We start from the raw sequence: 12,500 nt of genomic DNA, 5'->3' as shown, positions 1-12,500 counted from the left end.
ATAGTTTGCTATCAGAAAAAAGTTCAAACATTAATATTAGTATTTAAAATCATGTAAAGTCAAGCACACTTTGCTTCAGCATCTTTCCATTTGTTTCTCAAGATTTCACAATGATTCACTTCACTTTTCTTCAACGGTCTTGTTCAAGCTGCAGCTGACACCAAACCAAGGAAATTCTCACGTTTAAAACACCAGCATCCGATCGATTAGGGATGTCCTTATATCTTCGCCGAATTTGAGTTTCATCTTTCCTCCTTCATCGTCTTGTTCAAGCTAAAACTGACGCCAAACCAATGAAATTCTCACCTTTAAAACACCAGCATCCGATCTATTAGGGATATCCCCATATCTTCGCCGAATTTGAGCTTCATCTTTAAAAACATTCACCAACAAAGGTGATCCTGAAATCCATAATTAACCTTTCTCAACGTCAGGGGTGCAAGAAACCAGACCAAAGGAGTTCCAAGTTCAGTCTATGCGAATCTACCATCTAGTGCAAAGCGATCGTTGGGAGCTGCCAGGAGGGCTGGGAACTGCCAACGGTCACTTTGCATAAATTGGCAAATTCGAATAGACTCAAATGCTTCGAATTCCTTTGATCTGGTTTCTTGCACCGATCACGTTGAGAAAGCTTGATTATGGATTTCAGGATCGCCTTTCTTAGTGAATTTTCGAAAGATGAAGCTCAAATTCGGCGTAGATATGGGGACATCCCTAATCGATCGGATGGTGGTTTTTCACCGGTTTGGCGTCAGTGTCAGCTTGAACAAGACGAGGACACCGGCCGGCGGCTTGGTGCTGCCTGCCTTGCAATTTTCTTGACTCTCTAGCCGTCGGTTGAGAAAAGATCTCGCAAAATGACGCCTCAAAAAGCTCGGAACGACCAAAAAGCATAACTGACAGGACTCAGTTGACACTTTGTTTGATCTTTCACTGAATTATTTGTTTTCAAACTTTATTGTCGAGAAAATCGCAAGCGCCCTAATGTATTTATCCTTTGACGGATCGATAACAAAAGCACGGCCTGTGGTGTGTTGTTTATGTCTCTTCTTGCTGACGTAAACTTGAGTCAAAGATCGAATGTGTTCCTAACAGTAGTCGTTGCATGCAGTTGTAGAAAGTGCTTTGGAACAGAAACCAGGGAAAACAAATTGGCCACAGGTATACATGATTTTCTAAAATCTAGTACCAGAGAAATTAAAACTAGATGAAGTAACTCAGATTGAACCCAATCTCGTACCCAGAGTCCTCGGGCTTCTTGGTCAGCGGGTGAGCGCCCGGAAAGGCTCTGGGATAATCGACTCCATTTTCCCAGAAAGCGCTGGTTCCGGTCTTATTGCGCATGCTTGAGTTTAAACGGAAACAAAAAAGAGAAAACAGTAAGCAGTAGAGATGGCGGGTTGAAAGTGTCCGAGAAACAAAAATTTTAGCCTCACACATCATAAAAGAAACTGGAGAAATCATCATTGGCTTGCTGTAAGAGCTAGTGAAGATGAAACCTCTGACGCTTTCGGTAAGTGTATTTCTGGTGTTTCAGCGTGCATTCCATCGTTTAGAATACCATCGATCGACAATTGTTTTGTGGAAACGACACCAATGTCCTCTTCTACCACAATTGTCACAATTTGATGTTTCCGTAATTCTGAATGGCTTCGACAAGACCTTATTTTTTCGGGATAATGTGGTCAATTTTATTGAATTTAGCAATGACTGCAATGATAGGATTCCTATGTCGACATAAAAAAAACAGTAAATGGTACTTATTTAGAATAAAAGATTAGAGGTGTGATGATTTAAAACGAAACCTTTCGGCCTTCTGGAAAATCAGGCGAGAAGAATGTTCAACCACTCCGAATTTCGAGGGGTAGTACACAGAAAACTGGACGAGTTCCGAGTCCAGAATAGGAGGTTCATGAAAGTGCATATTAGGCTACAGGCTGTTGATGCCTCGCCATAACAATCACTTCAAAATTCATCAGGTGGCAGTGTGGAAAGAGCAGCTGAAAATTAAAGTTATTGAATTGCCAGTATTTTGCATAACACTTTACAAAGGCAACCTATCCCGAGAAAAAAAGAGTTAAGTTATTTTTACGGATTGGGAGGTAAGTTGAATCTGGTCGTAGTTCATTTTCCCTCTTGAAATAATTTATTATAATATTCCAAGGACACAGCTATTGCTTCTGCAAACAGTATTCCACAATAGCCTAGATTCGACGTACTTAACAAGAGAACAGAGTTTAGGTTCATGAGAATAATCCATCATTTTGAAAAAACGAAAATACAAAGAATTATTATTCCAGTTCTCTGAATCTCTTCTTTGTGTTTACACAATTTGAAACTGGCCTGTTAACTTTGACTCCATTTAATCCCGATGATAACATCAATAGTATTATTTATCGAAAGTGTAAACTGCTAACTTGATATTAATTAATTGCTCTGCCTGCAAATTAATAACTATAAAGCTACTGATAACAATGGACGGGCATGGCAACTTGCTAAAAGGGAAATAAATAAATAAATAAATAAATAAAATTACAAGACAAAGAAGTCCACCAAGGAGTTAGGCAAGTCAGCCAACTATGTCTTGGGGTGAATGTGAACAAAATTAAAATTTTAGAATCCAACCTAAGGCACATGATCTGCAGGAAAACTAAAAGTCCAGCCCCAGTTGTTCAAAAGATGGATAGCGCTCTCTGCCGGATAAATCTCCGTCCAGTGAATACGTCATAATTGCGCTGTCCAATGGATAGTGATTTATCCGGTGGACAGTGTTATCCACCTCAGTATTGAACAACGGTGGCCAGACGTTTACTTCAAGACATGTGTGGTGTGTGTTGTACTCTGCATTTGCTGTTATTCATTCAAGTATGATGTAATTTCCACTCTGTTAGAAAATCCTACCATGATCAAGTTATATACAGGGGCACCCAATGATAATTTTCGGTGAAATATGAGAGAGTCAAAATGTTCTAAGAATTTCCCTTGCAGGATGCAACAATCGTATCCGAATAAACCAACCACACACAAAATTTTCGAAAGTCGAGCAACTTAAAAGTAAAACCAAAGATCAGAGATTATTTTACAAAAGGTCTGACAGAAAAAAAGAAGATTGAAGACATTGAAAAAAGAAACACACACAAAGAATCAAACAAAGTGGTACAACGACGAGAAATCTGAAGAGAAATCAAGAAAACAGCGACCACGCCATACTCAAAAGGATTGATATGAACAAAGGCCGACTCAAACGACAAAAAAAAAAAGTAATGTACAGGTCTATCAGTGAATAAAACCTCTATTCGTTGCTTAGTGTAGATAGAAAACATAATTGATTTATGGTGACTTGCGCTGGTCCCGGAGAGTTAAATGACAGTCCCGCCAATCAATCCACTACACAGTTAAAAAATAACTAACAATTTCTCTCGCTATAAAGCGCTATCATAGTTTATTAAAACAGATAAAGACGGTCACACACTTACAAGTCTTACAATCCAATTAGTAAACAATAGCGTGATTATCGTAAGGTTTTGTCTTTCTTGACCCCTGGTGGTGTTGATTCGATGGCGTTCCACTCAAGCGACCCGAACTTTCCGCCCGTTGCTACGTGACGCCATAATACCGTAAAGAGTGGATCGAGAAACGTCATTGAAAACAATACAGTTACCTCCTCCCTCATGGGATTACTGTTGATCGCGTGGAAAAACACTACGGAAAAGGGAGAACTGGAGATCCTGATATATGGTCAAACTAACTTCACGGAAGCGAATAGCCGATTAGCTGCCAACTGAATGCCTCGAATAAAGTTCTGTCCCGAGTTGGATGACGCCAGGAAGTAGATTGTTGATTACAAAAGGAAACAACTAGATTCTGTTTCGACCAAAGAGTGACCAATAACCTGTGTCCCCCTGCAACTGGTGTGAAAGTCTCGGTGGGCATTTTGGCAGACGCATTTTATCAACAACTGGAAGTAAGGGGTTTGCTGTCTGAATAAAGAAAGGATGTCACAAGAAACCCAAGGCGACAAAGAACCAACTGTTGATCGAAATCTGGGAGAGAAGGTTGACGGGTTCCAAGATTCCTAGATTCCAAGAAAGCATTCAAAATGCTGCAAAAATCTTGAATTGCTAAGTGCGTGTCTTCATTTGGAGTTGCAAGGAACCTAATCTGGAGGGCTAGAAGACAGACGTCTGGACGGAAGGATTATGACTACAATTGTAGGTTACGTTTTCATCAAACATGGGATTTTTGACGTCCAGCGATTAGCTAAATTAGGCCGTTTCATGATTCGAGTTCAAGTTTCGCTCCGACCAGTGGATGGATTTGTCTTCGCTTATCCCGTATTCCACAAGTCCACAAGTTCCTTTGAAGTACATGCAACTAGCTGTTCATTTCCAGATGAGAGGTTTCATTCACTATTTTAGGATTGATTTGAAATGCTTCATTTGCTGCCCGTTTCTTAAAGGCGCCTTTAAGTATATCTGTTGTGGTTTAATTTTCCTCTCGGTTGAATGTTTTTTTAAACCATGCAGCTCACTTTTTTCTAACCTGTTCGTTTTTTCAAACCAGGAATATAATTTTAAACCAGCTTATTTATCAACTGTCTGAAAAGTGATTTTTATATTTTGGGGTTGGTTTAAAAATAGGGACATGGCTTTTTGGGGTATGATGAAAACAAATGGGCAAATGCAAAAAATAGCCTGCGATGTAGTATACTTTATTGTAATTTTTGCATTAAATATAAAGAAAAAAAGACCATAACAGACCTTTTTCGATATATTAAAATTCAGCTTGAAAGAGAGGTTCTGAGGACAAAACCCAATCTCCTACGAACTATGGCTTCAAACTGCGACGATTCCACTCCAAATTGTGTAGACAAAATTGAATTTATTTCTGCGTTGGACAGCCTTACAGAACAGCGAAAGACCAGTAAATCTGAAATTACTTTATTCGTAGACGACAATTTCTATGAGCGAGCAAAAACATATCTCGTCGCTACAGAAAAGAAGAATTCAGTTGGAATCGAGAAGATCATGACAAAATTGAAGGTACAGACCATCAAGCGAAAAAAAGTGGACGGTGAATTCGAACAACCAAATCATTACTTGTGACAACAAAGTGGTTCTTATAATGTAATATATTTTGCGAAGGCCCTTTCGGTCGTTCTGTTTACTTGGAGTTAGCGCAGTCTACCAGTTCAAGTCGCTACGTTTCTGCATTTAATTCCAATTCCTCCATTGATCGGTAAGATTTGGCTTTGTTTTGCTTATTTGCTTTCTTGGATTTATACTTATTGTGGACACCTTTTATTGCCTTTCTTGATACCACCGTTTTGTTACACTGTTGCGTTATGTTATTTTGTATCACCTTTCTGTTCTGCGCTCATTAATTAAGATCAAGTTACCTAAGTTAGCACTGAAATATACGGTGCGTCGCTACAGGAAGCATTGAAATAAGTTTATCAAATGAAAATTATTAATTTCCAATAAACTTCCTTTTCGATGCTTGTTCCTGTTTAAGCACGAGAATTACATCAGTACTGGATTTATTTTAAAAAAGGCAAAAACATTTAATACTCTGCAATGATAGGGCCTCTTTTGGCCTTTAATTTGATTAAATTCACCTTAGGAGTTCAAATTCAAATTCACATTCCATGACTGCATGACCAAGCAAACTCACCCTTTGTATAGATTAAAAATTAAAAGCCTTTTACTTACTCCACAAATTACACATAGAGAAAATTATGACTGCAAGATGCTCGATGGTTTCCATTCTTGACTGCACTTCAGTAAGTATTTTACTCCCCAAACATTTTAACTTATCAGCAGGGATCTGCAAAGGAATGAGAACACCATGGCGATGTTGAAATTTTATGTAATGTACCAAACGTTTTAACTCAAAACGGAAATAGTTTTAATGTGTAAGTGAGTGAGTAATAGTAATAGTAATAGTAATAGTAATAGTAATAGTAATAGCAATAGCAATAGCAATAGCAATAGTAATATCACTGGGCGAAAAAGCTCATTTAAGTAGTCTTAATCTTGGATTAAACATGTTTTAAACTTTTGTTTAATTAATTTAAGTTAACGTTTAAGTTACTTAAAGTTAAGTTTAATGAAAGCTTAAATTCGTCTTTTACTTACTTAAGGTTCAAATTTAATGTCAGTTTAGTTGGGCTTAAACATAGCTGAAAGGAATGTTTAATTTCCATTTAATTCATCTTAAACATGTTCAAAACAAATGTTTAATTCTACTTTAATCTGCATTAAATGTATCTTAAACTGGCATTTAAGTCTTGTTCAATCTACACTAAACGCCTCTGAAAGAAAAGTTTAAGTTTGGTTTAATCTTGCCTGATCCTTTCTTAAACAAATGTATAAAATCCGTTTAATTCGCACCAAGCGTGTTCAAAACAAGTGTTTAAGTTCCCTTTAATCTGCATTAAAAGTGTCTGAAAGTGGCGTTTAAGTTTTGTTTAATCTGTTATAAAAGCACCTGAAAGATGTTTAATTTTTATTTAAACTCCCTTGCAAAAATTGTAAACCTGGGGCCGGTTGTTCGAAAGCGGGTTATATCCTAACCCCGGGTTAAATTGCCTTAACCGGAGGTTAAATTTTAATCGCAGGTTAGTTGCGTTGTTCAACGGAAGGTTAACACTAACCTCGGGTTAAACGGTGGGTTAAATTTAACCCACCGAGCGAGCAGGGTTAAATTGTTAAACTCAGGTTAAATCAGCAATAAAGATGGCGGACTTGTTGTTTTGTGATTTAGGAGATTTAGAGCCGGAACTCAGTGTGAAATCGACGATATCACAGACGAAGAGCTGCGTGCTCGTTACCGCTTTCGACGAGGGTCTATTTTATTTATTACCAATCTTGTTGTTTTCGAGCTTTGCGTGAGATAACCCTAACCCCTCACGTCAAGCCTTTGTCACGCAACAGCCGAAAATCCCGCATTCGTGCGCATTTTAAGTTCCAAAATGGCTGGTTGTAGGATTGGTTGCGAGCAATTTTGTCCAGAAACTCCTGACTCCGCCGATTTTCTGCACAACAAATGTGATACCTGTGGAAAATCGTTTCTCTATTCATCCTCCTACCGATGACATCTGAAAACTCCGTGTACAGCGAGAAAACGACGTCGAAGACTCTGGCTTGCTGACGAAAATGACATAGATGTTGACAAAGATTACGATGTTGGCGTAACAACTCTACGGGACGCTTCTGCCTCTGACGCTTCTACCATTGAAAGACTTACATCTTTCAATGGCTTTACTTCTCTATTAAACATGACTTAAACATGCTTAATGTTCCAAACAGATTTAATACTGTTTAAGTTTGCCTAAACCAGACCTAAATATTTTAATGGATTTAGTCGTATGTTTAAGGCAGACTTAAATGCGACTTAAATCTTTCAATACATTTACCCCCCTAGTAAAAAGAACTTAAACCTACTTAAATTCAAAAAAGAATTTCATATGCATTTAAGGAAACTTTAATTTTACTTAAATTAATATCTCAGTTTAAGATGTGTTTAAGTGTCTTAAACATAGCTTAAAGTTTCCGTTAGATTTAATGATTGTTTAATGTGACTTAAATATTTATTAAATATTGCGTTTCACCCAGTGATAGTAATAGTAATAGGAATAGTAATAGTAATAGTAATAGTAGTAGTGATAGTAATAGTAATAGTAATATTAATAGTAATAGTAGTAGTAATAGTAATAGTAGTAGTAGTATTTACCTACTATTTTAGATGTAACCTTGTTTTTTGCTGCAAGTAAATACTTCGTCTTCTCGATATTACTCAAATTGGTGTAACGAGTGTCAGTTTTTTAAATATGTGAGTGCAGCTTTCGTCTTAAAGTGGTATACCCCGACAATACATCAGGAAATGCTGTTCACTTTCTATGCAGATTTTCTTTGCATATTAAACGTGTTCTCTCAACTGGGATTACTGCGCCTCGATTTTCATATTTGCTAGTTTTTATTTGTAATGCATGACATCCTAATCTAAGCCTTGTCAGGCTAATTCTGTGTGCTGGCTTGTGAGTGAGCGAGTGAGTGAGTAAGTGAAAGAATGAAAGAGTGAAAGAGTGAGTGAGTGAGTGAGTGAGTGAGTGAGTGAGTGAGTGAGTGAGTGAGTGAGTGAGTGAGTGAGTGAGTGAGGGCCTTTTCATATGATCCTGGACACCAGGATGAAATTGGTTTCTGTTCATATGGCGACTTTCAGCCCGATTTTCGAGATGAAAGTAGAGACGTCACTATTCACGCGTGAAAATTGCGAGAATTTCTCGATTTTCTTTGTTTAAGCAACCTCAAACTTCCTTTGACTTTATACGTTACCTATGAAATGGAACTACTCCAAGCTTCGTCACCTTAGAAAACGGCAGAATTGGAAGCAAAATCTCGATAATGTCCGTTCTATCATAAAAATGCTGCTTCTTGCAAAGAATGTTCTGTTGTGTCATTTTATTCTACTTGTTTCTCCACCTTAAAGTCTTGTAACTATTGCACCTCTCAAACAGTTGATAGTATCATTGAGAGTGGAAGTGCATTTTATCAGAAATAATACTCATGCAAATATGTTTTTATTTCTGATTTGGTAAAGAATTTAGACAAATGCACTGAACATGTAAAAGTTATTCATAGAGCAAGATGTCAGGGATATTTATCTTGTAATGTGGTTCCGAGTAAACAACAGCTTAAAACTGCCATTTTGGATAATAAGGAAAGCAGCACAAGCTTTTTAATGTGATTTCCACATGCAGCTACTGCATTAGTTGTGTTGTTACTAAAGGCTGAACAGCATGTGCCTGAAAAAGAATCCTCAAGAATGTGCAACTGTCGAAACAACTAGACGTTCCGTGAGCGTAACAAAAGGGTTGCCTGTGGCACGCGTTACACAAAAAGAGAGGGCACTAAGTTGGGTGGCATTGAAGGTGGTGAAAGTGGATTTTCCCAATGGTAATGCCGAAAATAAAAAGTCACAAAACCGAAAAAAAGCCTAGGAATCCAGTAGATACGCTTGGTAACTTCTACAATGGAGAAGCAGGTGAGGGGATCGAGCTCAAATGAGGCATATTTCTCATAATCACCGGATTAGCTCAGTCCAGAAACGAAACACTATTTATTTTTTGTTACAAAACGTATCTATTTTGACTTCAGGGTGAACTATTTGCACAATGAAGTTGACTGGCCAACCAAAACAAAGTTTGTAATTTGAAATTTTAACACCTATGAGATGCAAAAACAAACTTGCAACACGTGAACCTGAATTATCGCAAATCATAATGCTGACAAACACAACAGCGAAGGAAATGGTTAGTAAAAATGAAGTTTTTTTACTATCTGAATGATTTTGGGTTAGATTAAAGCAACATATTGTTGAAAAATCTTCGTGTTAATGAGTAACATAAACAATCTTCCCACTAGTACGTCGTAGCAATAAATTGGGTTAACCAGGAATGAGTTAAAGAAATATTGTTGGCTTCCCAAATGAACTTCTTTTTACACTAGAATGACAAAAAATATATTTTTCCTGGCATTGAAAACCATGGCTACCCATTAATCATTTGCCAGAAAGAACGCGACTGAAATTTCCTGTAATCTTTATGAAAACGGTATCAAATTTCAACCCACGTATGCAAATTAGTAATATTTACGCAACAAGATGAACTCTACGGTGGCCCACAAGGGCAAAACACAACTCAATATTGAGCTGGATACACAACAATCTTTCGTAATGCACAACAATTTTTCACGGTACACAACAATCTTTCGTGATGCAAAACAATTTTTTACGGTGCACAACAATCTTTCATGATGCACAACAATTTTTCATGGTACGCAACAATCTTCTGTGATGCAAAAAAAAATTTCACGGTACACAACAATCTTTCGTGATACAAAACAGTTACATAGAACAGAACAGCGTTTCATGATGCAAAATTAAATTTCACGATGCACAACAAAAAATTGGAAGACTGGTAACAAGCACGGGCATTTTCATATCACGTGATCATACAGCCTCGTGCTCTTTGCCGCCATGTTTTGTGAAAACTGCGGTGCATGGTTGCGGAGTGATTATAAGTATTGCCCTAAATGCGGCAAAACGTATGGTGAAAACACGAAGGTTGCGTCTACAAGTTCAACGATCAGCTTTCAGGAATTTAAGGGTAAAAAGTCAACGGAAAGGGGGAAATTCATTGATAACAAAAGCAAGAAGAGAAAGACGGCGGATGAAACCCCTGTCATTATCACAGTTGGTATCGCTTCCAGCAAGAAAGGAGTACTGAAACTAATTCGAGGAAAGTCCTTACCTCTAAAGGTCAGCAAGTCTGCATCAGCAGAAACTGTACGTGAAGAAGCTTTGAAGAAAAGAGCGGCTTACGATAGGTCTTTTAGAAGTGACCTAACTTACAAGCTGTGCTATCCAGATGGGAGTGAGGTTGTAAATCTGCCGGGCACTGATGAGCCATTTACTTTGGAGAAATACAAAGAAGACTTAGGAAAAGCCTACAGCCGCATAACACTTCTTCTTTGTCCACTCCAAGAAATGGACATTCATGATGAACAAGAGCATGTCAACATTAAAACAAAAGACCACGGCGAAGAAAGTGAGTTTGTCGCTTTAATAAATAATATCTTTTCAAATATGCAAGGAGTGTAAGATAGTTCGATGTTATTTATGAATTTTGTGTTGTGGTGGTACTCTCAAAAATATTTACTTGTATTGGATACCATTGATGATCAGATCAGTGTACTGTATCTGCCTGTCATAGTACCCTACAAATTCCCCTCGGCTTACATGTATGGCTATTTGCAGTTGGCGTAGATAATTTAATATTGGTGGGCCACCGTATGTGAAACACCTTTAGCTTGTACATTTCACTGGTGGGACTTTAAATGTCGAAAACTGTCTGCTTCACTCTGATGGTTGATCCCTTTTTTAGGTTCTTCAAGTGCTAGTTTTGATGACACTTTTGGTGAATATATTTGTGGTGAGAACATGAAAATCATGTCTAAAAACTGAGTAGTTTGTCCATTTTTTTTATTATGAACTGTGTGCACTTGCAAGAAATAAAAGTATTGTCTTTATCCTGACCTAGATGACTATGATAGTGATGTGCAAGATTTAGAGGCTTATTTCCTGGAAAACCAGTCTGCTAGTAAAGGTACATACAGTATAACTTATACATGTATTGTTATGATATAGCTCATATACTTGTGTCACCATGCATGAAGAGATTAACTTTTATACTTGTAGGTAACAGTTCTACCTTGGACTCGATTCATCAAGGTGGAAGTGTTGCTATGGATCTTGACCTTCAAGGTAACAGGGCTGTCGTGCAATCCCTTCCCCAAGCCAACAGGGCTGCCTTAGACCTCGATCAACAAGACAACAGTGGAAACTTGCATTGTGCTCCTCATGGTGATAGAGCTGCCTTACAACCAGTCCAATCTCAGCCAGTGGATGAAGGTACACATTGACCTCACCATCGTGAGACTTAATGACCTAAACCGCTACTTGATAAGGTTACTTCAATGACCACTGCAATGTCGAGAACAAAGTGGCAGCAAGGGTCTTATAGTAGCTGGTCTATAGATACCCTCAGAGTGAAACCTTACTAGTTTTTCTTCAATTGACTGCAAGAAGAGCATATCAAACTTCCTTAAATTTGTTTATTTATTTTAACAACAATCACATTGCTTTCCGAAGCAAGAAATTAAGTGATGACATATGTTACTCAGTGATAGTGGAAGCACCTGTCTTTTACTAGCCACCAAAAGGTCATATGCTCCCTTTGAGGAGAAGAAAGTCATTTCTGCGAAGGGATATGCCAAAGTTAAACAAGGGCTTTCACTGTACCTATTAATGCATTGAAATAGTTAAGATATTATAATGGAATGGCGCCAAGTACAATCTTTTAGACTTTGGAAGTTTGAATTTTAGGAAAAACTGCCTTTACATTGACCTCAAAGGCCATGGTGATTTCTAGCTCAAAGCAATCATAATAATTACATATAGTGTATGTTTTGTTGGTAAGACTGTTGTTACAGCTTTCATCACTTTGTTTTCTGTTAGGCCGTGTTTCAAGCACATCTTCACATTCTGTGTGCATTCCAGGAAGACGGTCTACCATGGAGATTAAAGTCCATAGAGCCAACATCAGGAATGACATGCTTACCATATTTTCTGATCCATGCATACTTGATGAACGCATCATCTTAGATGTAATTTTTATAAATCGTAGAGGTGAAGAGGAAGCTGGTAGAGGGAGTGGATTACTGAGAGATTTGTTTAGCCTCTTCTGGAAAGATGTCTATCAATCTCTGATGGTCGGTGAAACTGAACGAGTACCAAGCATCAGACATGACATCCAACGACCACAGTGGGAAGCCATTGGAAGAATCCTTATGAAGGGCTTTAGTTCTTGTCAGTATTTTCCCTTGATGTTATCAAAGACATTTTTTATTAGCTGTCTTTATGGAGAGTCTGCAATAAGT

The 12,500-nt window shown here is 37.8% G+C and overlaps 2 protein-coding genes across 2 annotated transcripts in view; one reads left to right on the top strand and one right to left on the bottom strand.

The window, feature by feature from the left end:
* The window catches only part of LOC137995525 (carboxypeptidase N subunit 2-like), a 199,661-nt gene that overhangs the window by 180,030 nt on the left and 7,131 nt on the right, over positions 1-12,500 (bottom strand). The window contains exons 2-3 of the mRNA XM_068841060.1: positions 5,712-5,826; positions 1-8 (exon numbers count right to left, since the gene is read on the bottom strand). The exon at positions 1-8 is cut by the window's left edge and continues 40 nt beyond it. Coding sequence (XP_068697161.1) covers positions 1-8; positions 5,712-5,766 — 63 coding nt within the window. The 5' untranslated portion in view covers positions 5,767-5,826. The remainder of the gene's footprint in view (positions 9-5,711; positions 5,827-12,500) is intronic.
* Positions 10,039-12,500, top strand: part of LOC137994177 (uncharacterized) — a 2,690-nt gene continuing 228 nt past the window's right edge. Inside the window, exons 1-5 of the mRNA XM_068839829.1 lie at positions 10,039-10,609; positions 10,946-10,993; positions 11,102-11,167; positions 11,260-11,472; positions 12,079-12,500. The exon at positions 12,079-12,500 is cut by the window's right edge and continues 228 nt beyond it. Of these exons, the coding sequence (XP_068695930.1) occupies positions 10,039-10,609; positions 10,946-10,993; positions 11,102-11,167; positions 11,260-11,472; positions 12,079-12,500 (1,320 nt within the window). The remainder of the gene's footprint in view (positions 10,610-10,945; positions 10,994-11,101; positions 11,168-11,259; positions 11,473-12,078) is intronic.

This window comes from Montipora foliosa, chromosome 3, assembly GCF_036669935.1.
Source record: "Montipora foliosa isolate CH-2021 chromosome 3, ASM3666993v2, whole genome shotgun sequence".
Taxonomy (NCBI): domain Eukaryota; kingdom Metazoa; phylum Cnidaria; class Anthozoa; order Scleractinia; family Acroporidae; genus Montipora; species Montipora foliosa.
This window is presented reverse-complemented; position numbering and strand designations above follow the sequence as displayed.